The 24994-nt window shown below is 30.6% G+C and overlaps 5 protein-coding genes and 1 non-coding gene across 7 annotated transcripts; 3 read left to right on the top strand and 3 right to left on the bottom strand.

Moving 5' to 3' along the window:
• Nucleotides 1–1545: 1545 nt before the first annotated feature.
• On the top strand, nucleotides 1546–6553 carry LOC124916804 (probable galacturonosyltransferase 13). Its single transcript, XM_047457569.1, has 6 exons — nucleotides 1546–2190; nucleotides 3227–3282; nucleotides 3434–3592; nucleotides 4298–4888; nucleotides 5085–5387; nucleotides 5700–6553. Exons 1-6 carry the CDS (start codon nucleotides 1980–1982, stop codon nucleotides 5979–5981), a joined length of 1602 nt encoding a protein of 533 aa, XP_047313525.1. The 5' UTR covers nucleotides 1546–1979; the 3' UTR covers nucleotides 5982–6553.
• A 1117-nt stretch (nucleotides 6554–7670) lies between these two features.
• On the top strand, nucleotides 7671–8488 carry LOC124916806 (membrane-anchored ubiquitin-fold protein 2). The gene is made up of 3 exons (XM_047457573.1): nucleotides 7671–7880; nucleotides 7977–8150; nucleotides 8225–8488. Exons 1-3 carry the CDS (start codon nucleotides 7748–7750, stop codon nucleotides 8287–8289), a joined length of 372 nt encoding a protein of 123 aa, XP_047313529.1. The 5' UTR covers nucleotides 7671–7747; the 3' UTR covers nucleotides 8290–8488.
• On the bottom strand, nucleotides 8397–9943 carry LOC124916805 (transcription factor bHLH47-like). Of its 2 annotated transcripts, none has more exons than XM_047457570.1 (5): nucleotides 9809–9943; nucleotides 9421–9519; nucleotides 9206–9324; nucleotides 8987–9114; nucleotides 8397–8890 (listed from the first exon to the last, which is right to left on the bottom strand). In XM_047457570.1, exons 1-5 carry the CDS (start codon nucleotides 9883–9885, stop codon nucleotides 8540–8542), a joined length of 774 nt encoding a protein of 257 aa, XP_047313526.1. In that variant the 5' UTR covers nucleotides 9886–9943; the 3' UTR covers nucleotides 8397–8539. The 2 variants fall into 2 exon arrangements, with proteins under 2 accessions (XP_047313526.1, XP_047313528.1); XM_047457572.1 differs by having other exon boundaries at nucleotides 8432–8890; nucleotides 9742–9935.
• A 133-nt stretch (nucleotides 9944–10076) lies between these two features.
• LOC124915481 lies at nucleotides 10077–11776 on the top strand. Its single transcript, XM_047456202.1, has 7 exons — nucleotides 10077–10171; nucleotides 10461–10519; nucleotides 10610–10750; nucleotides 10941–11014; nucleotides 11098–11177; nucleotides 11254–11405; nucleotides 11489–11776. The coding sequence occupies exons 2-7, from the start codon at nucleotides 10516–10518 to the stop codon at nucleotides 11545–11547; spliced, it is 510 nt and encodes a 169-aa protein (XP_047312158.1). The 5' UTR covers nucleotides 10077–10171; nucleotides 10461–10515; the 3' UTR covers nucleotides 11548–11776.
• A 914-nt stretch (nucleotides 11777–12690) lies between these two features.
• Nucleotides 12691–12761, bottom strand: TRNAG-GCC. The gene has a single exon. It is a non-coding gene; the product is annotated as a tRNA-Gly (tRNA).
• A 388-nt stretch (nucleotides 12762–13149) lies between these two features.
• LOC124914771 lies at nucleotides 13150–15007 on the bottom strand. Its single transcript, XM_047455379.1, has 6 exons — nucleotides 14748–15007; nucleotides 14198–14654; nucleotides 13962–14100; nucleotides 13806–13867; nucleotides 13592–13730; nucleotides 13150–13501 (listed from the first exon to the last, which is right to left on the bottom strand). Exons 1-6 carry the CDS (start codon nucleotides 14917–14919, stop codon nucleotides 13364–13366), a joined length of 1107 nt encoding a protein of 368 aa, XP_047311335.1. The 5' UTR covers nucleotides 14920–15007; the 3' UTR covers nucleotides 13150–13363.
• Nucleotides 15008–24994: the final 9987 nt, after the last annotated feature.

The following is a 24994-nucleotide window of genomic DNA, read 5'->3' on the forward strand; positions in this document are numbered from 1 at the left end:
AAATAACAATAATATTTTGATAATTAAAAAGAAAGTATTTTGATCAATTCACTTAAATTTCTCAAGTTATTTATCAATATATATTATATTTTAAAGAGTAAACTTTTAATTACAGGTAAAATTGTATTTAAAAAGAAGCAAATAAAGCAGAAAAAAATTAAACAAAATTAAAGAAAATTATATTCATCAAATAGTGTTAACAAGTAATTTACAAATAATAATAATATATATAATTAAACAAACTATAAAAATATTATAAATTAAATAAAATATGATCTTCATTATTCAATTTACAAGTTATGAATACAAATATTTTTTACCTCAAACAATTTTAGCAATAAGAATAAATTGTTAAGACTAAAGACACAATTCTCACATTTTAATATTAAACTTATTTAAAGAGTTTAAATATTTAATATTGTTAAAAGTAAAGGATAATATTTGGCAAAGGGCATCCATTTCCACTAGTATGTAAAGGATAATATTCGGATTCAAATCGGTTAGGGTAGAATTTTTTTTTAATGCACCTACTTCAACATAACCCGAATGGACATCCTTTAGGGCACTCCTCTCCCTTAAATACATGCATTCCTTATACATGTGGTGACATATCTTCCCTAGAATTGGGTACTTCTGTTCATTGTTTGGCCATTAACAAGTGGTGTCCATTTGATTTTGAACCCATTTGTAGAAAACTGTCTTCTGGCCATGTACATGAACTGTAGTGATCTTAAGTCAGCCAGACAGGTTTTCGACACAATGCAGCACCGATGTCTAGTGTCTTGGAATACCGTGATGTCCAAAGTCTGCTTTATTGGTGTTGGTATGAAACCAGATCAAGCTAGTTTAGCATCAGTTTTACCTGTTTTTGGATATCTGAAAGACTTGAACTTTATGAGAAGGGTTCATGCACTAGCACAAGCAAAAAGTTTAAAGGATAGAACAGCACATGTAGCAGCATGATTGAAGCAGAAACCTGTTTTCAAGAAGATGGATGAAAAAGATCTAAATTGAAACGCGTTAATCTGTCCCAAACAGTGTTTAGGATGGAAACAAATCCTTGAAATTCGATTGATATATGAATTGTCAGGATTGAATAAAGCCCAATATTATTAACAGTATGTGAATGAGTCCATATTTACTGGTATTATTGCTGACTTGTTACATACAAATAAACAATACAATACAAGAAAGAATGTCTTTAATCTTTATACCTCATTTGTCTAAGTCCCAACCCATGTGCTTAATGGAGCATATTCTTCTCATCAACGGGTCCATATGAGCTGTACCATACTTTTGTAATAGTAAATTCACGACATTTCGAATCACAACTTAATCACATTGTTAAGTAAATAAGCGTTTTTATTTAATGTACACCTTATTATAGTATGTAACATTATTAAATTTGATTTCTAAGCATGAAAATAAATTGTCTGTAAAAAAAGTTAGGAACGTGTTTCCTTGTTAGTACAACAACAACAAAAACAACACGGTTTACAAATGTTGACATGTTCATAATATGGTTTGAAATTGAATAAACAAATGTAGTAAAATAAATTAGATCTGACTGGTCGACCAATCACAAGCACCGCTCTTTCTCATCAGCAGCCGCCCCACGAAGAAAAAAAAACTATTCTCTCTCTAACCTTGTCTTTGACATTCCTCCGATCATTGATCCATGGAGGGAGGAGGAAGAGGAGAAGAGATAACTGGAACAGATTCTTGATTCGTTATTCCGAATTAGTCATTTTCGATTGTATGCAAAAACCCTACAATTCTATTACCTTCAACCCAATGCATTGGTGGTCCTCAAGAAGTTCTACGTCGGTGAAATCTATTGGGACCGAGTCCTTATCGATTCGTTCTGATCGCAAAGCTGGGTCTGATGGTGAGAGGCTTTTTCCTGTATTCGGAGAATTTTTTTTTGGGTGTCGGTGGTGGTGATTCTAGGGTTTCGAGAAGGGTCTGCAGAGGTGACGATGCAGCTTCACTTCTCACCTAGTATGAGAAGTATCACAATATCGAGCACCAATGGGTTTACTAACTTGATGAAGATCAAGGTCGCAGCTCGTCATATCTCTTACCGCACACTCTTCCATACGATCCTCATTTTAGCTTTTTTGTTGCCTTTTGTCTTCATTCTTACTGCTGTTGTTACCCTTGAAGGCGTCGAGAATTGCTCCTCACTCGGTACCTAAATCTGCCTGTCTCTTTCTTTTTTTTTTCTTGCTAATTCTTGCGTATTAAGATCAAAATATTTGGTTGTTTAAGTATTGGTCAGATCGTAAGTTCCATCAGGTTTGATCATTTCTTTGGTGTCTGTTGCATGTATTATCTTTCTATGGAAAGTGTAACATTTTGAAATGGAAATGGTGTGATCACTAAGATCTGAATTCAACTCTATTTGCCAAGTTAAGAACAAATCTATTTACATTAAATCGTGACTAAAATCTTGATTAACTAAGGATAGTTGGACCCTATCACCGATATGTGTTGTGGAGTGAGATTTGCATTAAGGATATGAGTCTTCTATGTACTTTCATTTTGGGTTTTGGTTTGATCTGGTTTGTTTGGACGTGCTTGCATTGAAAGGACAAAGATTCTCTTTGCCAAGATTTTGATCTGATCTGGTTTGAGTGTCTAATACAGATTGGGAGTAGATGGCAACATAACTATCCTCCATGGGTAGCATTTCCATTTTGAAGATTTAGGTCTTTTGATGTTTGTTCAAATGAAACTACTTGCATATCTTTTATGGGTACATATATTTGTCTTAAACACATGTGAGTTCAGTTGTTTTTATGTTGTAGACAGAATTGGTTTCTGTTTCGAGTCTTGATTATTTCGTTGATTGGATAGTTGAACTTCTTCCCTGGAATCACTGAATGAGGATGATTGGGTTAAATAAACATGATTTTTAGTGTAGTTTGATAGAGCTGGTGGAACTCTGTTCCAGCATATAAATATTCTCTTTTCAATATGTCCTAAGATCAAAATTTCTAAATGGATGTTTCATGTTCATTTGTTTTATATGCTAGTTTCTGCTGTCAGTCTCAATATGTTAGTCTTTTCTGTGAGTATCTCATTCAAAAATATTGTTTCCATATTTTGCTGCAAAACTTCCTCCCTATATAGTTCCAGTTTTATTGTCATGCTTATTGCTTCATATCTACGCTTTAATTTAATTCTCAAAGCTATAGCTTATATTACATATCATGTGCTCCAGATTGTGTAGGTAGGCAATTGGGTCCAAGGCTTCTTGGTAGGATTGATGATTCAGGGGTAAGCAATATCTGTTTGTGTTGAATTTGTTACATACTTAAACTACTTTGTGATAATAAAGTACGCTCGGGATCATTTTCCCATTACTAGTACTAGCTTCAGTTGGTGAAAATATTCTGTAATCTAAATCTGTGTTTGGTCGGTATTGCAGCAAAGGCTGGTCCGAGACTTTTATAAGATTCTCAATCAAGTCAACACTGAAGAAATCCCAGATGGACTAAAACTACCCGAGTCATACAGTCAACTTGTTTTGGAAATGAAAAGGAAGAAATACAATGCAAAAGAATTTGCCATGATCTTAAAGGGGATGGTATGTGGTTTATGACATAAAAATGATGGACTGTCGTTCCTTATTTTGTGTCCAATAAAAAACTGGCGTCAATGATTGGGGACTAGTTTTTGCTTATTTATTTAATAATGAAATTATGTAATCCTTCAGATTATGCAAAGTTCTTATGCTTATGCTTTTGCATATGGTAATGGTTTATTTTCTACCATTTCTATCTGGCCCTATATTTAGACATGGTGTGTGGTTCAATAGTTAAAGCAGGTTTGGACTTGCACATACAAATTCGAACCTAATCCGCAAATCTCATCTAAAACATGATTTTGTATGGTGTGAAGTCCTCCGTGTTGGTCTGATTTGATTGATGATTAATTGGGTGATTAGAGAGAAGTAGATTCTGCATTGGATGTAATATCTCTGGGCAATAGATGTTGTAGGGTATACAATTCTCAGTTCCTTGATTGCACATGAAATCAATGATTGCTCTCATTTGTTGATTTTTCCGTAATTTAATATAAAGATTGTCATATTGGTCCCAAATGGGATGTCACATACTAAACTGACCTTTCAAAAGTAGTTTGTCATACTGAGGAGGAAATAGAACAATTATTTTTGGTGGAATTCATCTTGCTTTACTAGTTTCACTAAGTCACTAATGATCTGGTTTTGCCATGCCCGGAAATCTGCACCATATGTTTAAGCTAAGAAGTCATTTTCCTTTTGCAACAGATGGAAAGATATGAAAAGGAGGTCAAAGAGTCAAAATTTGCAGAATTAACGAATAAACACTTTGCTGCAAGTTCCATTCCCAGAGGCATCCACTGTCTCTCATTGCGTCTAACTGATGAGTATTCTTCTAATGCTCATGCTCGGAGACAGTTGCCTTCACCAGATCTACTCCCTTTGCTCTCAGACAACTCGTACTACCACTTTGTCTTGGCTACTGATAATATTCTAGCGGCTTCTGTTGTGGTTACATCTGCTGTTCGGACATTCCTGAAGCCAGAAAAGATAGTTTTCCATGTTATCACAGACAAGAAAACTTATGCAGGCATGCACTCATGGTTCGCATTGAATCCCGTCTCACCGGCTGTTATTGAAGTAAAAAGTGTTAATCAGTTTGAATGGTTAACAAGAGAGAATGTGCCTGTGCTTGATGCTGTTGAAAATCATAGTACTATAAGAAAATATTACCATGGAAATCATGTTTCCAGGGCTGATCGAATTGAAACTACTCCAAGGTCATTTGCTTCAAAATTGCTGGCTAGAAGCCCAACGTACATTTCATTACTCAACCATCTTCGCATATACTTACCAGAGGTAAGTTGTATGTTCAATTTTTTCCAGGTTCATTATGTAAAACTTAAGAATAAATTGTCCGTATAATGATTGATAGAGAAACATAATTTCACTAATTGGAGAATTTCTTGGTGCCTTTTCTAAGTAGCATCTTGTTTATATTTAGCCAATGGTCTTGATGTGAAATTGTTGATAGAGTTATTTTTTTTTTGTGCAGTTGTTCCCTAATCTTGACAAAGTGGTTTTCTTAGATGATGATATTGTCATTCAGCGTGACCTATCTCTTCTATGGGAAATTGACCTGCATGGGAAGGTTAATGGAGCTGTTGAGACTTGTAGGGGTGAAGATGAAAGGGTAATGTCCAAGAGATTCAAGAATTATTTCAACTTTTCTCATCCCCTTATATCAGGTCATTTGGACCCTAATGAATGTGCATGGGCTTATGGGATGAATATATTTGATTTACGGGCATGGAGAAAGACAAATATAAGAGAAACATATCATGTTTGGCTCAAGGAGGTTAGTGTCAATCACATTTCTTCTATTGCAGTGTTTCTTCAGTGTAATGGCCTTTCAAAGTCGCAATATTTTTATTTATGAATTTTACTATCATCACAAGATGCGACACTTCTAGTCTTTTGTGGTGATGTATTAACTTATTTTGTATGATAAAAGGTAGAGAATTTGTGTTATTAGTGAGATGCACAAGTTGTTCACATAAAAGGAAAACATTGTAAATGAAACTAACTAGGTTTGTAATTTTTAAGTTACGGTGGTTTGAATGAATCTATGACTGTAAGGATTCTAATAATGTTGTTCCATGTCTTGCAGAATTTGAAGGGGAACCTCACAATGTGGAAGCTAGGAAGCCTTCCACCAGCACTGATAGCATTTAGAGGTCATGTTCATCCAATTGAACCATCTTGGCACATGCTGGGTTTGGGGTATCATAACAATACGAATCTTGAGAATGTTAAACGAGCCGCAGTTATACATTATAACGGCCAGTCAAAACCATGGCTGCAGATAGGTTTTGAACATTTACGGCCATTTTGGACCAAGTATGTCAATTACTCCAACGATTTTATTAGGAATTGCCACATTTTGGAGTAGTTACTCTCAACTAAATGAGTTATACAGCAAAAGCGGGGACATATTATAAATCTATTTACTTTTTGAGGCTTAAGGATATACTTTGATAGATGGTTGGGACATGAAGAGGACTGGGCTTATTGCTGCATGTTCATGGTATATGGGGTGCCCTACATTGCTTGGGGCGTTGCAGCATTAGTTGTTCCATCATGCCATTCATTATTTAGATCTTGTAATATATATACCTTCAGTATTATTATTTTTGGTAAACGCATATTTTTGTGGTCACTACAAGAACTTCTTCAATATCATAGGCATAATTGACCACTGCAGCAGAATAATGGGGGAAATCAGATGATGTGGCACAAGTCAGTTTCACGTCCCAGTTGTTCAAGGTTTTCAATATGGCCCTGATAGTTTCAGACTACTGCTTATTTCATTATTTCCTTCCATTCTTAAATCCTATAGATTTAGATATTTGATCTGTTAAGGAGGAACTCCCCATTGAAAATTGATATTCCATTTACATGTTAGAGATTTTATGTACAATTCATGAGAAAATATTTATAATGTGCAGATGATTATTTTTTTAACCACTTGTAGCAATTCTCTTGTTTGTTTCTATAGTGTCGAATGTGATGATTTATGTTCAAATATCCTGGTTGATAAGCTAGGTGCTCCACTATGAAGGAATACTTGTCCTCTTTCTGTAAATGAAAGAAGAATCTTGCTTGTGGAGCTCACTATGTTGTTTATTACAGGAAATCATTCCATTGGGCATAACAAGAAGACCCTTTTAGCATCTTCATAATTTTCATTGGATTTTGGTGACCTCTCGAAAGGAATCGATCTTTTTCTTCTTCTTCTTGTGTTTGATTCTTGATGTTGTGCTTGATCATCCAATTAGTTGGATCATTATTTTATTGGCTCCCTCATGGGCAATGATAATGAAGTTCAGTTATGTATTTGGCTTCCTTATTTTTAGACAGGGATAGGACAATTCTGTCACTGCCTGTTTGGTTTGGTTTGGTTTGGGTTTGGTTTGTCCACCCAAAGTTGATGCTGATTGATTCCACTTTCATTTCCACTTGTGCCAAACAATAGAATCTGTTATGGTGGTGGGCTCCAAAACCTTAAATTAGTTACTTATTCAGAAGATGAGGCATATGAGCTGTCCTTTTACTACTTTGGTTTTGATGTAAAAATGACAATTGTGAGTAAGTTAAGGATTCTTGTGAAATACGGCAAACCAGGGAAAGGATTTAAAAAACAAAAATAAAGTCTGTCGATTTTCCCCATAGAATTATGAAGAAGGCAAATAAATGCTCCTCAAAACTATGCATGTTTGACCATGAAGACTTGGAAAACTCCAAAACACCCTTCTTTTGCTCTTTATTTATAATAGTATATTATTACTTCAGTTTCTCAACCCCCAGACCAGCCAGATCAATGAATGATTGATTGAGCCACTGATTTTAGTTGATCTGGCGAAAGAAAGATCCACTTTCCATAAGATGAATGGACTATAATTGTTGTAAAAAAATAAAATTTGATGGAGGGGACCCACAATTTGGGCATACCTGTTCTAGCAGATCCCTTTATTTTATTTATTATCTGATTTAGGGCCTATATTTAGTACTACTGGGATTGGGATTGATGTATTATTATTTGCAACTACAACTACAGTTGCTAGCCTAGCCATATTCCCGACATTTTATTCTTCTTCTTCTCCAACAGTCGGATTTTAGAGTTTGACAGTGACTACAAAGGGATCTGAATTAGAGATCATGTCAGCTGTAGAAGACCAATTAGAGATAAAGTTCCGTTTAACGGATGGATCAGACATAGGACCCAAAACCTTTCCTCCTGCAACAACAATTGCAGCCTTGAAGCAAACCATCCTTTCCCAGTGGCCTAAAGGTATATCTTTTTTTACCTTCTTTCTTGTAGTATGCATGCTACAGTCTTCAATTTTCTTTACAAATTTCAAACATACTCTTTAATTTCTTGTTCTAGAGAAAAGCAATGGTCCAAGAAATGCTAGAGATGTGAAGCTAATAAGTGCTGGAAGAATCCTAGAGAACAATACAACCCTGGGCGATTGTCGAAGCCCGTTATGTGATATCCCTGGAGCCGTTAGGACCATGCATGTCGTCGTTCAACAACCGCCTCTTCCCCCTCCAGATAAAGGTAAAAGAAAAAGTCTTTGATCATAATAGACATGTCAACTTTAAAAAGTCTTACGATTATCCTTCAATACGCAGAAAAAAAGAAGGCGGTGGACAACAATGGTTCGAGCAACAACGGGTGTGGTTGTGTTATATTGTGAGACAAGAAAAGTGATGTTGGCAGTTGGAAGCATCAACAGCCGATTCTTGTGTTCATATAAATATGTCAATTGTCATATGATATAGTAATTACTACTTCTATTACTACTACTGCCTTGAAATCTATTTTCCTTATTTTCTGAGTGAAAGAAACTTTCAGTTCATTTGAAGATTGTCAGAATATATAAGTGAATTTCATTCTATCATCTAACTAACTACAAAGAAAGCAAGCAAGCAAACTAATGTCAATTTCTAGCCACCTCCTCCTACAATATGAGTTTGATTGTCGAGAATTTTTGAAGGCCAGGAATCCCAAGGAGATGGATAGCGGGCTTGTGGCCTTCTGATCACATGATTTGATGATGATGGTGCAACAACACCGCATTCTTCTCTATAAGTTTCTACTTGCTGCTGCTGCTGCAAGCTGCTGGTAGGAATCACAACTAAATGACTCTGCTGTGACAATTTAACAAAAATGTTTTCTTCAACCAGCTGCGATGATGACTGCGAATGAATCTTCTCCCCTATCTTGTTTTGCACTTCCACGATCTCATCTTTAAGGGCGCCAGTCTCCTCTTTCAGTTCATTCTTCTCTATGAGTAACTGTCACAACCATTGAAAACCTAGTCAATTTTATATACCCTGCCTTCCATTTATAAATCCAGAAGACAACTAGTTTTGCAGATTCAATACACTTACATATTGAGATTCAGACAAAAGAGATGTATTCTCCTTTTTCAAACACTCAATTTGAGAAATCAAATCTCCCACCAGCTTTGTTGCTTCAGTCAGTGTAGAGGCCTTTCCTTGGTTCTGGTGCACTGAATCTACAAACAATTTGATAAATGATATATGAGGCAACCCTGGCAGTATCAATCAACAACACTGGAGCAAAATTGCAAAAGTCTAGAGAATTACCTAGACATTTGCTTAACTGAAGGAATAGGATGTTCAATTGATCGCGTTTAAGTTTTTCCCTTTCAGATTTGTTGACCTTCTTAGCAATCTTTTTAGGCTTGCTTTTGCTAGAGGAACATCTGCCAAAAACACGAAAAATATGACAATCCCATTCACCTTTAGCTCGATGTTAATCAAATTTATCTTTAAATAGCTAGCATATTAATGAGTCTGACCTGTTAACCGATTTCTCAACAGCAATATCAGGTTCCTGATCTGAAGAACTGGGAGTAGAAGCCTCTGAAACCATGTTCGCTCTTCTAATTTCACTCACCCTACATCAAAGGAGCAATACCAACTATGACATGCAATTGATAAATAGAAAATGAACATGCAGTTTACAGAATCAACAAGTTTGATCTACTATGAATGAATTTACCGATCCGAGAATGTAATGAAATTATTCAGGGAATAATCAATAGGAATCCACTCAAATTTCGATGAATCAAACATAAAGAATCGAAACCCTAGAACGTTTAGAAAGGTGAAAACATTACCTTGTTGAATGGAATCAGGAATTCCGTGGACGGAGAAAAAAAAGAAATAGACGAGATGGGAACTCACGTGAAGGCGATATATAGATATGGAGAAGAAAGGACAAGGAAAGGTGGTGGCGCGTGGCTGGCGCGGGGAAAATGCATCCACGTCCACGGTGGAGCGTGTGTCCAACGCACTCTGCAATTGCTCAAATTCTCGTTTCCCCACGTCACCAATTATTAAAGCTTTTTCTTATTTTAAAATATACTTTATTTTTTTTTTTAAATGATTTAATTAAAATATGAATTTAATATTCTTCAATGATAAAAATAAAAGAAAAAAAAATCAAATCGGATAAAAACTCGCCGAAGGATCTAGAAAACTCTGAAGACGACGCCGTTCTGAAGAGAAGTTGAAAACGGTTCTCCATCAACGACGATTCTGAACTAGGTGAAACCCTAATTCTTAGCTATGATTTTAATTTCTATAATGCAATGAAAATCGGATTTGCTGAAATGGTTCATTGAATTCGATACCTAATATAAGATGATTAAAGTTAATTTGGATTAGATTAGTCTGCAATTTTAAAATAAAACTGTGAGTTCTAATTGGATTGGTTCAAATTTAACTTTGCAATGAGTTTGGAATGATTGAGATGAAGGGTTAGAAACTTCCCCCTGAAAGGTTTGATTTTTGAAAATATGAATTAGTTGTTGCCTGTATTGAAATGATATAACAGGATAAATTTCCGGCCAGAAGGTTTCTCCTAAGAATATCTTAGCTTCTGATAAAAGATGGGTAAGTTGTTTTTTCTTATAATTCAATAATCTGTCTGTATGCTTGAGAGAATGGTTTGATGAATGATTTGTTTTTGGCTTTCTGTTACAGATGAAGAAGATCAAACTATGCCAGAGCACACAGGGCCGGTGCTGGAAGGAATAGCATCCCTAGCCCTGTTGCCTTGTGGGTCAATCTCTGGCCACTTCATTTCGCTTCCAGATTCCATCTGCTATGGCATCCATGGAACTCGTATGCGATCTCTCTCACTCGTTCTCTTTCAATGCGATTGTGTTCTTAGGTTGAGCATTTGATAGGTTAAAGAAATTGGAGATTGTTAATTAATAATATGATTAAACCTCAGACAGAGAAGATTAACCAAGGAGAACAACATGAAACTGCTTTTGTTTATGTGTTGCATCCTTTTCTGTTTTACTGTCAGAGCTGTCGTGCGAAAGGGAATGCAGTAGGGGTGAGGATTATCGTTTGATAAAACTGACAATCATGGATTTTGTTGTAAGACTCTTTCACTCATCCTTTGTTTTGCTGGTGTCTGTTGAGAACTTCCTTTCTGATTTCAATGTCAATTTGTACAACAGAGCAAAAAAGAAAGAAATGTGGTTGTGGAATGTAAAGGGCACGATGCAGCACGAATCAGTAGCATTGATTGTGCTCATGGGTAAGTTTTTCTTTGTAACTTTGTTTTATTAAATAGAAAAAGTTTTCCTCATCTTGATCATCCTTTATATGTCCAGATGGGAGAAGGATGTTGTTGGTATGGTTGAGAAGGAGAATAAAAAGCAAAAGATCTTGGCTTCTTTTGAATGTGAAACTTTGAAAGCTGATAAAGCAGCGGAAGAACATATTATACAGTTCATGCCCAAATTGGCTGGGATGGATGCTGTTGGTAAGGTTTTCATTCGATGTATACACTTACACTTAATGGATGCTGTGTTGGTAAGCTAACTTAGAGGAACCTTGATTATGCAGTTAACATAGGCCAGATGAGAATTTCAGGCTTAAATTTTGAAGCAGAAGCAGAGAACTGAGCAATCATGGATGATGGAGACAAGAAAAAGTGAAAGAAAGTTGCAAGATCAATCTATTTCTAAACAGCTATGTTTTGTTCCCAAAGATATTCTATGGGAGTTTTTGTTGAGGAATCGTGCTCTATAAAAGTTTTATAGGTCTATGAATACGTCAAAATGGAGATTTTTGCGCAAAATTATGTTGATCGAAATTCAAATGTGATAGATCCGTGGACATATTGATCTTGATCAAGTTTTATTTTGTTGAAAGAAATGTTAAAGTGAGTGATGTGGTGAGAAATTTTTGATTTTTTTAAACAAATTTGTATATATTATAAAGTTTTGTTCAGACTATAATTATTTTGCCAAATATTTTATTATTATTTTTAACCATTTGAATGAAAGATATTACAACAAGCTAGTTGTTGATGTAGGTTTTTTTTTGTTTTTATTATTTGGTCTTATTTATTTTTCAAATAATACATAAGTAAGTTGATTTTTAAATTATTGGCTGGATTTGTTTATAAATTATTTTGATTTTAAGATTTTATATAATTTTATTTAAATTAATTGAGTTTATATTTACAAATTAATTTTTTTTATTAAATTGTTATAATTGACCCATTAACATAATTCTAAGGGATAGAAGTGTTTTTTTTAAATATTTATACATATTTAAAATAATTTTATAATTATGATTTTTTAGTGTTATTTGTTATTATTTATTAAATTAATTTTATATTAAAATTATTTATATAAATAATAATAATACATAAAATTAAATAAACTCTTGAGTTTATAAATGATAAACCATTTTAAGTAAAGTTTATATTTGAACTGCATTATAATTATAAGAACTACTACTATCAATATTGAATACACACAAAAGTAAGGAATAATGACAGTCTTCCACATGCATATAGAATAACATTATTAATCCCATTTAACACATATTATCAACATTTTACCACCCCTCTTTTTTTACTTACCTTAGTCTATCAATAAACTATACATCTCACTTTTACCTTGTTCAAAATGATGCAAGTATCCATTAAAAAAAAGGATAAAAAAGTGGTAAGAACTCAGAAGCCTTATATTGTCATCTTAAAGATGAACATGGCAGACCTTGTTAGCCATTATAGGCAAATTTCATCACAGTTCTTGTGCACCAGCCGGGAATTGAACCCGGGTCTGTACCGTGGCAGGGTACTATTCTACCACTAGACCACTGGTGCTTGTTGAAGAAAGATGAATCAAGTTATATAAAATACCTAATTCCCATTGGAATAGATATATAATCAATTAAAATTTAATAAAATTGTAACTCTCATTGGAATATTATAAGATGTTAGGGGTTGTAAAACGTTCGGGTTCGATCCTTTTTTTACCGAAAAATTCATTCTAACGGTTGGTGTCATATTTTCAAAATCTTTTCTGACGGTTATAAAATCGGTTTGATCGGTTTATTTTTACCACTAGACTGTAAGAAAATTATGAACTCTTACACCCCTAATTATAATTAGATGTATGAATTGTTGGTCTAACTTTATTATAAAATACTAAGTTTTGACTTTCTAATATAGCTAGATACAAATTAATAAATAAATCTCAAACAATTTAGAGTACATGTCTAACTTAGTACTTTTTATTAGGAAATATGGAGCTCCAAACTAAAGACAGTAAAGTAGTCACCATTACACAAAATGCCATAACTATGAAGAAAATCTTTAAAAATACATTTAAATAAAGTAATATATATTACTAAGAACAAATATGACTTAAGAGATACAACAAAATGGTGTTTTGCTCTAATATTTAGAGGATATCATCATCATGATCATAGCTTTGGATGATGTTGGGCTGCTTTTCTCTTGGCATATTCATGGGCAATACTTGTCGAACTATTGTTGTGGCGCAAAGAGAATTCCGCCAATAGGATTCTGCTCTCTTCGCAAGTCAGATCACCATGACGGCCCTATCAAAAAAAAGAATCATGCAACTTTCATTTACGTTTTGCAAGATCATGAAAATTGTTCAGTGAATTCAGTATGAAAGCCCTATATACCAGCCGGGATGTTCTATCACAAACAGCATGGTGCATTAGCAATCCAGCAGCTACAGAGACATTGAAAGAGTCGACCATGCCCATCATTGGTATGGCGCAATACAAGTCTGATAACTCTAAAGCATCGTCACTTACCCCCCTGCCAAACAAGCAATATGATCAAATGCATTCGATTGATTGCAGTGTATTTTACAAGATGAAAATAGGAAAATACCTGCCCTCATTTCCAACAACAATTGCTGTTGGCAATGACCAATCCATATCATTAATGGAAACCTGGACATAACTCGAAAATGACTTTTACTAGGATTTGTTCATTTGTAATAGGGGAGGGGAACTTGTTAAAAGAGCAAAGCTTGAAGTTTTTTACCGCGTTTACACCCAAATGTGTTGTGGCAATTCGATATCCACGCGATTTTAAAATGGAAAGGCAATCCCTTGTAGAGTTCCAAACTTCAATGTCTAACCATTTCTCAGCTCCCATGCTAACATGACGGTTGTCTCTGTACCTGAAGTAAAGATATATATACACCTCTATCATCAATTATACTCCAAATAATGAAAGTATATGAGACTAAGGCACTTTCACCTCAAATCATGGTGCACCTTTTTGAACTGTCACAAGAGATCACATGAACAGACTGAAACCCGAGAGCATCTGCAGATCTAAATGCAGCAGAAACATTCCCAAAATCAGTCAATCCTTCAATCACCAAGCAAACTGAATAGCTCCTGTTCTTAGCCACTCTCCTGAACCTCTCCTTCCTCGTCTCCATTATATGTGGATCCAGGGCTTCCAATACTTCTGCACTAGTCAAGAAAGAATCTCCTGATCTGAACTTATCAAGGTAAGGGAACCAACGTTTAGATTGATCAAATTGGCCATTGTATGGCAAGCCTACCCTGCGCTCCATCTTCATGAACCTCGAGACATCGTCCTTGTTTGCTAACAACTCTTCAACATTGTCTTTCGATTCTTCTTCTTGAGGTGAGGAGAGAACATCCTCGGAACCCACCAGAGAAACAGCAGCCTGTGCACAGCCACTGAATCTATGATTATTCACTGCAAAGTGCAAACCCAATACAGAAGAAAAGAAGGAAATTATTTATTTGAAAGAAGGAGAGGATAAACATAGAGAAAAGATGAGGTTTTTACCTTGAATTAGAGAAAAGGGGGGTGAAAACAAAGCATTAGAAGGACTGTATATAGAGACGGGGAAGTGGGGCTTAAGGGAAAGTGACGATGAGCTCCTCCGGCTACTGTGGGTCATGAAATTGCAAGCGACCCCAGATAGTGAGGCGCGAACTAACGATGCTGAGACGCTCATTTCGGAAATTCGCCCACCAGACCGGCGATGTTGTAGATGAATATCAGCTGAGTTACTACTTATCCCGCCGTCTTGCAAAAATCGGTATTAATTCCAAACAACCCTAATAAAAAAAAAAAAAAATTCTTCTTTTTTTAGCTTCAAAACCCAGCCTGATGTTGGGGTCAGTTAATAGTTTATGGGTCTTCCTTAAAGTCTACTAATTCATTCAGAGGTCATCTTCTAATTCGTTCAACCCAAGTTCCAAATCGATGTGATCATGTCTTAGGCCAGAAAGTATTGGCTGATATGATCTTTCTTCACGAGATTCTCAACCTTGAGCTGATCAGTATCTGTCAATTCTCTTCTTTGTTTTCAATGGTGAAGAAAAAATGGTAGATTCTGAGTTATTTCCTCCACCCCAAAAATCCTGCTTTTCTGCAATTGTTGTGATATGACCATTTATATCGGTTGGTTCTACCAATGGTTTGTAGATCAAATGAAAGAGCTCTGAACTAGTTCTCTTTTAAGAACAGGTTGAGAGGTTTTGTAATGCCATTATAACTAGCTAAGCTTCTTTCATTTTGCATTTTTGCTTATACATCAGATGGAATCTCAAGATTCAGGCTTTGTCCGGGTTAGTGAAAAAGATTAAAAGAGATGGTGAGGGAGGAGAAATAAAATATGTTTAAATTAAATTAATAAATAATATATAGGCTTAATTTATTTTTATTTTTTAATGTAGTTGTGTATTTTTTTTAGTTTAAATTAATTTAATATATTTTGTATCCATGTGTATATTTAATTTGACCCATGATAAATATAATAATATTCCAAAAAAAATCCATAAAACTCCTCTAAAATAAAAAAGAGAATAAATTATATATTTATTTATTTTACATAAATATTATTATCATCTCACCCTTAATTAACAATTCAAGAGAAAGAACGGGCCTGATCCAAACCGAGCCGAACCATTTCTTACCCATTACCTTAAAAGTTTCGTATTAGGCCCATGACAGTCTCAGCAAAAGAGTAATAAATAAATTACTCCTGATTTTATTTTATTTTATTTTATATCTAACATAACATGTATTCCACGTTATAAGTTTTCTTCATCTTTAATACCATATAAATTATTTTTTATTTTTTTATGAGTTGGTGAATTATTGTACATAGTAAGTTTGCCCTAATACAAAAAAAATAAAAATGAATTTGGCATGTATCCATAAAACATTCCTATAATGAGTAAGCATTAATAAACTTTATTTTTATTAATAATTTTTAACTATAATTGGGCTGCCTCTAGGGATGGGCTATCCTATAATTGATTATGTCCATGACAAGATTTTTTTTTTTTTCACAATCAATCGTCTTTAACTTCACAAAATAACTTGATTTATTGGAAGAATATTTAAGAGTTTATTAACTTATACACAAATTTATTTGATAATCCAAATCTTTTTTTTTCCTAATAGACCTTGGTCAGTTTTGATAAACCGTATGATTTTTTATAATTATTATAAAAAAGACTTTTTTTTTTTAGAACGCTGGGTTCCACTGTTCCTACGGAGTGCGACTAATCCCCGCGGGTTAAGTAATAGCCCGCAAACATACTTAACAATTTAACCAGGCGCAGAACTTTCCGCATGACGGGGTCGAACCTAGGACCTCATTGAGGCATGAGAATATCTACCTCTGGTTGAAAAGCACCGTTTTTTAATTAACAAAGATTTTATTATTTCTTTGATTTCGGATAAATTAAATTACAACAAATGTCACCTAAATTGTTGATACAAGGTTTGGTCCTTTAGAAATTTTTGAACAAAATGGTTGGATCCTTTTTTGGGTAAATTTGGTTTAACACTTTTTTTTATTTAAAAATTGACAAAGTGAAAAATAAAATAATTTGACTACATAACAAAAAATAAACTTATAATATAAAATATATGAAAAGTAATTAAAATTTTAAATTGTATTATAAAAATGATTTATATCATAAATTTTAGCTAATTTTATTTTTTGACCGCGACAAAAATCTTAAAAGCTCGATTGAGTAGTTAGTTAGTTGTTTCTTGATAAGAAAACAAAATGTATCTACTACCACCGATTAGGTTTAGGTGGACCGATTTTAGCAAACATTAATAATAAGAGTAGGTAAAGTCTTTAAGAAAGAGATAAGTCTTTGTTTTCAAATTCATCAATATTTATAATTGGTTAAAATAATATATATTTTAAATAAATAAATATATATTTGAGATTTTTCATAAATCCATAAGTTGTAGTGTGTACCATGTTAATTAAGTTTAATATTATTAGCTTTTATAAATAAATTAAAAATAAAATCAATAAGGTAGTTTTAGTAAACATGATATTTTTGTTTGAAAACATTTATGATTATCACAATAAAAAAAATATTAAAACATACCCAATTCAGAAATAAGCAAACTTTATATTAATCTTTTCTTTCTCCGTCCTTTCCTTTATTAGAGGGTCAAATTCTTTGAATATGAATAAACCAATAATATTCACCAAAGTGTTTGGAAGTTCGGTCTTTTATTTTAAAAAGTTTATTATATAAATGGTTCAAACCATATAAAATTTATCTTATTATATTAAAATGATATAAATTTTAGACGCACATGTAACTCACATGACAAGAGTCGGATTAAATGTTATCCATTAAATACCGATCATACAAGCTTTGTACATTTAAATATATATATATATATATATATATATATATTAATAATTGTAACAAAAATGACATGTAAGGAAATTTAAAAAAAAAAACAAATTTCAATTGTAAGGAATTCAACCTAATTCATTTAAAGCTAAGTCTATATGGAATGAATTAGACGACAAGACTAATGAACACAAGAGCACGTTAGACTAAGTGGCAATGATGAAATTCTTGATAATTAATTTTATTCAATTTTTTCTTATTATTGAAAATCCTTACGTTATATCACCAAGACTTTTAGGTTTAGATAATCCCTCCCTAGTCAATTAATGATTAAAAAAATAATTAAAATAGTTAAAAACTTCACAAATTTGAGACTAAAAGAATCTCAACATCATCATCTAGTTTGAACTAGGGATTAATAGAAATTGTTTTTCAAGCAAAAAAAAAAACAGTCTTTTGTATAATATATTTTAATAGGATAATGTTGACTTTAAATTATTTAAATGAAATTCTCGCTGAATAATATTAAAATTGAGCACATAAATTTATTACAAATTAAATAAAACCTAAAATAAGTGTTGACTCCATTCACCCATGGTGCACCTACCTACCACCCACCACTTTATCCAAACCACCCGTCACTTCCTGTCTAGAAGTCTAGATTAATGATAAAATAAAAAATAATAATTTAAAAAAAATTAAAAAAATTATTGTTTATATATTTGCCTTATAAAAACTAATCTTATTAAATAAATTATATTTGACTTAACATTTTGGACCTCAGAATATATGATGATTTCTTAGGAGACGTGGTGATCTTTAATTTGATCCATTTAATATTTTAAAGGTTATTAAAAATACTTAAAAAATGTACTTATATAATTTTATTGAGACCATTGCATAATCTTTTTTTTCTTTAAAGAAAACTAATACAATTTTCATTTAACTTATTATTGAAGGTCAACTAACTAAATAGATGATTTGAATTTTGTTTATTTCAAAGAAAACAATTTATTAAATAGAACTAACTCCCTATACTAGAACTACTATAAAGGTAATACTACTTTTAGTAAAATATTAAAATGTTCTTTACATTCACTAAAATATTTTTAGTCAATGGTTTTTAGTTTAGTATCATTAAAAAAATTAAGTTTTTAATTAAAAGTAGCAAGTCTTCTTACTTTTAGAATAGTAATAATAATCCATTTTTATATATGATAAAATATTTTGTTCTTGCAATTTACAAATGTTGCAGCAGAGTTTATTACATCTTAATTTAAAATTGTATGTTTGGATTTGATGGTATTTAAAAAAAAAAAAAAAAGATGGCCCAAAACCAGCCTAGTCTACATATTATATTATAAAAAATAAAAAATAATTGTGTGACATTCTTGAATTGATGATAAATTAATGTGAGAAAATAAGTAAGAAAAAATCATACATAACTATGTCATATTTTATTTTGCGTGAAAATAACGTATTCCAAATAACGTCATATGCTTTACTTTTGCACGAAATAAATAATAAAAAAGTTGTTGAATAATAATATTTTACGTTACATCTCTACCGATAAAATAAAAAATATATAAATCAAATACAAAATGAGCTTAATGAATTAGAGTTTAATTTGCTAGATAATAAGTCGTGATTAATAGCTTAGATAATTTAACCAATGAGAATTTTATTGTTTCTAAGAGCATAACAATTTTATTGTTTCTAAGAGCATAACAATTTTATTGTTTCTAAGAGCATAACAATTTTATTTATATTTTATATAAAAAAATAATTGAACTTTTTCAATATAAAATATATGAAAATCTGTTAAAATTTTAATATTATAAAAATGATTTATACCATAAATTTTAGCCAATTTGTTTTTGGATTTTTTTAACATGACAAAAATCTAAAAACTAGGCTCAATTGAGAGTAGTTAGTTAGTTGTGTGTTGATAACAAAACAAAATGTATCTACTACCGATTAGGTGGAGCGTTTTTAGCAAACAATAATAATAAAAAGTAGGTAAAGTCTTTAAGAAAAAGACAAGTCTTTGTTTTGAATTTCCGCATTGTTTAATAAACAAAGTCTCACATCATTTATAATGAAGATAATTACATAACAATTTAGTGAATATTTATTATTCATTAAAATAATATAAGAAATGATTGACTGAAAAAATAAATTATTTTCTATTTTTTTTTTTGGAATGGTAGGTACACATATGTAATAATAAATATAGTGTATTTTAATATGTTGAAGATAGAGTAATGTTTTGATTTCTTAAAACGAAATATTTATATTTTGAATAATAAATTACTAATTAATTATTTTTTCAAGTGATAGTTAAGTTTAATATTATTAACTTTTATCTAAAAGAAAAATATATATAAATATTATTTGAAATATATAATTACTTACAAAATTTAAAGTATACTTATATAATTAAACTAGGAATTCCATTAAACTATCTCATGTACACATCTTGAAAAACTAAGTGAGAGGAAATGGCATGTAAAGAAAATCCAAAAAAGCAAATTTCAATTGTAAGGATTAATTCAATTAATTCATTTAGAGCTAGTTTATGGCTCTATGCAATGAATAATTGGCACGTTAGTCTATGCAACTATTTCAAATTTTTCTTCTTATAAAATAATTAGGGTGATACATGTACGTTCTTTTTCCCAAATTCTCTCCATCTTAAAATAAGAAAGGATTGCACTTTTATATAATATATTTTAATAAGATAAGGTTGATTTTAAACTATTTAAATGAAATTGTTGCTGAATAATATTAAAGTTGAGTATATTTTATAATACTTTAGGCAAATCAAAAGCTAATTTATTAGAATTTAAATAAAATAGGGTTTGACTCCACTCGTAGACAGCGCACCTACCATCCACCACTTTATTTATGGACCACTCGTTGAGATTTTAGGAGATGAAATGTCGTCAATGAAAAAATAATATCACCAAACAATTACGAGAAAATAAATAATAAATAACGCAAATAAGAAATTTATAATTAGAAATTAATAATATGTTAATACTTGTTTAGAGTCTATATATTTGCCTTTAACATTTAGGATCTCACAATATATGGTGATTCCTTAATAGGCGTGTTGATCCAATTTAATATTTTAAGGGTTATTAAAAAATACTTACTTTTTTTTTTCTTTAAAGAAAAGTAATACAATTTTCATTTAATTTATTATTGAAGACCAATTCGACTTAATAGATTATTTGAATTTTGTTTATTTCAAAGAAAACAATTTATTCACTAGAACTAGTTAGGTAAAGTTTGACTCCCTATACTAGAACTACTAGATAGATAGGTAAAGTTTCATATTCATATTAACTTATTTAATTTAGTGATGTGAGACAGATTGAAATTTTTTATTTTATTTTCATGATAAAATGTTCTTTTCATTAATTTATTTTAAAATAGTAAGATTTTTTTATATTTTTTTTAAGGAAAAATAGAGACTTTTATATCTACCTTGAATTAATAGGCAGAAAAATTATGAAAATGGAAAAGCACAGGTGAGTAACTACTATTATTACGAATTTGCCCTTCCATGTTAGAGGGAAAAGGGCATTATTTATTAAAATAAAAAATCATTTAAAATAAATAATAATAATAAAATACTTAATTTTAAAATGTATATAAAGTCAATCTCCACTACTTTCGTTTCTAATAAAGAATTGCCATGACTTCTTTGATTTGGTGTAAATATATTATTAATTTGTGATTAAATTTTTTCTTAAATAACTTAATATTTAAGTAATATTTTTTTTTTTGTAAGCAAGCAATTTGAACTTTTATAATTATTAAAAAAACAAGTTTTTAATTAATAACTAGCATGTATCCCGTGCATTTTGTCACGGCCCACTTGTCTTCCTAACCCAAGAGGCTTAATCATTCATGGAGGCCCAACCAAGGAACCTTCTAGAAGCCTTGTAAGAAAATATGTCATTCTCTACATTAATGGGCCATTTAATGTAGTGGTTGGTTAGTAAATTATTAAGGTGAGCCCGTGACAATTTGCACGAGTGATAATATAAAAAATCTTGAAAAAAATATTACGATAAAATTTTTATGAGCGGGTCAACCCACAATCCGACCCAAGTATCCATTTACTCTCACATATATCCAAATTAACCACAGCTCTCGACCCGGCAATCCGGACACTTTAAAAATTAAGCATCATTATATATATATAGATTAATTAGTTAAAAAGTTAAACTTATATTGTTAAAATGTCACGCGTTTATCAAATTTTGGGTTGAATTTAAAATATAAAATGTTATTAGCTTAGTTAATTAAAAAGTTGTACTTGTTTTTGTTAGGTTGCAAGTTTGAACCATACCTATAGTATTTTTAATTTTATTTTTAACCGTTTTAAGTTTATGAGCGGGTCAACCCACAATCCGACCCAAGTATCCATTTACTCTCACATATATTCAAATTAACCACAGCTTTCGACCCGGCAATCCGGACACTTTAAAAATTAAGCATCATTATATATATATATATAGATTAGTAAGTCTTCTTACTTGTAGAATAGTAATAATAATCCATTTTTATATATGTTCAAATATTTTATTTTTGCAATTTAAAAATGTTACAGCAGAGTTTATTACAGTTTAATTAATTTGAAATTGTATGTTTGGATTTGGTGGTATTTCAAAAATAATAAAAAAGGACGACTCAAAACCAGATTAGCTAGTCTACATATTATATTATATTATATATAGTTGTCGTGGCTGCATGTTAGATTAAGGGATCAACAAACATTTTTGTCCCAAATATTTTAATAGGATATAATTTAGTTTGTAGTTTTAATAATGTATATTTTATTTATTTTTTATAAAATAAAACGAACTAAACCGCATCTGATGTCTTGACTTCTGTGGCCCAGCTTTATCCACAGACATGTCATCAACTCTTTATCCAGACCAACTACCGATTAAATTTGAGAGAAGAACTATAAAAATTGATTTTGGTTTTGTATCGGTTTTATTTATTTGTAAAATATTATTGTCAAACAATACAACTAACTATATTAAAATTTTATTTAAAATAATAATAATAATAAATGACATATAAATCAGTTTAACATGATATTTTCTTTTATGATTTTTTTTTATTATATCTGAATCTTAGTTCAATGTTTTCATAACATTATTATTAATAGAGAAGTTTAAGTTTATGTTTTTATAATAACAGCATAGTACTTTTATCTTAATTTTTTTAACAAGTCTCAAACAATGACCTTTTTGTTGTTAGCGTTATATTTTACTTGATTAAGTGGTTATTACTTATTAGCATTCTATTTTATCACTAAACTAAATAAATCTTCTAATGAGTCTTTTTTTTATTCATACATAATAGAATTGAGAACATTTTTCAAAAGTAAAACTATCAATTATCCCTGAAGTACTAACTTGCAAATAAAAGAAGAAATGGAAACTCAATAAATTGATTTGTTTTAATGTTTTTTTTTTTAAATCTTAAATACAACATATAACAAGTTTTACACCACCAAGGTATATAGCTAAGGTATATAGCTAAGTGATAATAGTCGGCTTTAAGAGATCATGAAAGTGGGATCATGGTTGTTGGGTGTTATATTACCTCTCCTTAATTTTAAAAAAAAAATATAACAAGATTTTATAATTCAATATAAAAGACAACATAAATTATTTTAAAAACTTAGGGTAAAATGTAGGATGTGATTTATTTCAATATTTAACAAATTTGTATAGAAAGAATTAAAAAGGAAAAAAGGGAAAAAATAGTTACAACAAAAATTAATATAGAATAAAAATAAATCATATCAAAGTTGACCATCTTTTAATTTTATGAGAAAAAAATCATACATAATTCACGCTCGTTAATAAATTTTACGTGAAATGATGAAAGATTACAAATAAGTAAAAAAAAAATCATAAACAATTGTATGGCGTTCTTAAATGTAAATTGATTAAAGATTTCATAGAGAAAGAAAGTAAGAAAGAATTATACATTCTTAAATTTTGAGTAAACAATTAAAATATTTGAGAGATAGAAAAGAAGAAAAAAGTAAGAAAAAATTACATAAATTTGACGTTATTAAATTTTGAATGAGTTGATACAAGATTATAGAAAAAAAAAAAAAAAAGGAAACAAAATGAGAAAAAACCATATATTATTGTGTCACGTTCTTAAATTTTGAGTGAATTGATGAAATATTACAGAAAAAATGAAGAAAGTAAGAAAAATAATACATAAATGTGTGACGTTCTTAAATTTTGAATAAATTGATGAAAGATTAAAAAGAAAAAAGATGAAAAAAGTAAAAAAAATAATAATACACAATTGTGTTTGACATTTTCAATTTTGATGAACTAATGAAATATTAAAGAGAGAAAAGATAAAAAAAAAAAAAAAGTAAATTAATGAAAGATTACAAAGATAGGAAGTAAAAAAAAAATCTTACATAATTATGTGAGGTTCTTAAATTTTAAGGGAATTGATGAAAGATTACATAGAAAAAAAAGGAAGAAAATAATAAAAGATCATACATAATTATACATAATTGTGTAAAGTTCTTAAATTTTGATTGAATTGATGATAGATTAAAGAGAGAAAAGAGGAAGAAAGTAAGAAAAAATCATAAATAATTGTGTAATGTTGCTCAATTTCATGTGAATGATTGAAAGATTATGGAGAGAGAAAAAAAGTAAGAAAAAATCACATGTAATTGTATGAATTGTATTAAATTTTGTGTAAATTGACAAAAGATTATACAGAGAAAACAAAAGTAAGAAAGTAAGAAAAAACATGCATAATGTGTCACATTTTAAATTTTGCGTTAATTCATGAAAAATATATAGAGTAAAATAAAGAAGAAAATAAGAAGAAGAAAAATACAAAACAAAGTCTATCTAATTCACTTTTGCATAAAATGATAAAAGAGTTGTTTTGCATAATAAATTTTTATATTACATCTCAACTGATCAAATAAAATATATAGAAATTAAATATAAAATAAGTTTATTGACTAACTACGTCATCATCATTAGTTTAGATAGTTTAAATAAAAAGAATCCGTTCTATTATTTCAAAGAGTAAAATAATATTCATATTGGTTTCTAAACACAAAATGAGTTTAATTTGACCTCGTTCCAATAAAAGAACCATTTTTTTCTTTCTAAATTTATAACAGGTTTAACTTTTAAATTTAAGAGATAATGTCGACCAAAAGTTTAATTTTTATTGAAAATATCTTAATTAAAGTTGAGGATTAACAACTATTAGATATTATATTATCTTAGTATAATAAATTTCAAGCAAAATCATACATAATTGTATAATTGTATGACATTCTTAATTTTAAGTGAATGGATAAAACTAAGAAAAATATATGACACA

This window comes from Impatiens glandulifera, chromosome 9 (genome assembly GCF_907164915.1).
Source record: "Impatiens glandulifera chromosome 9, dImpGla2.1, whole genome shotgun sequence".
NCBI classification, from domain to species: Eukaryota; Viridiplantae; Streptophyta; class Magnoliopsida; order Ericales; family Balsaminaceae; genus Impatiens; species Impatiens glandulifera.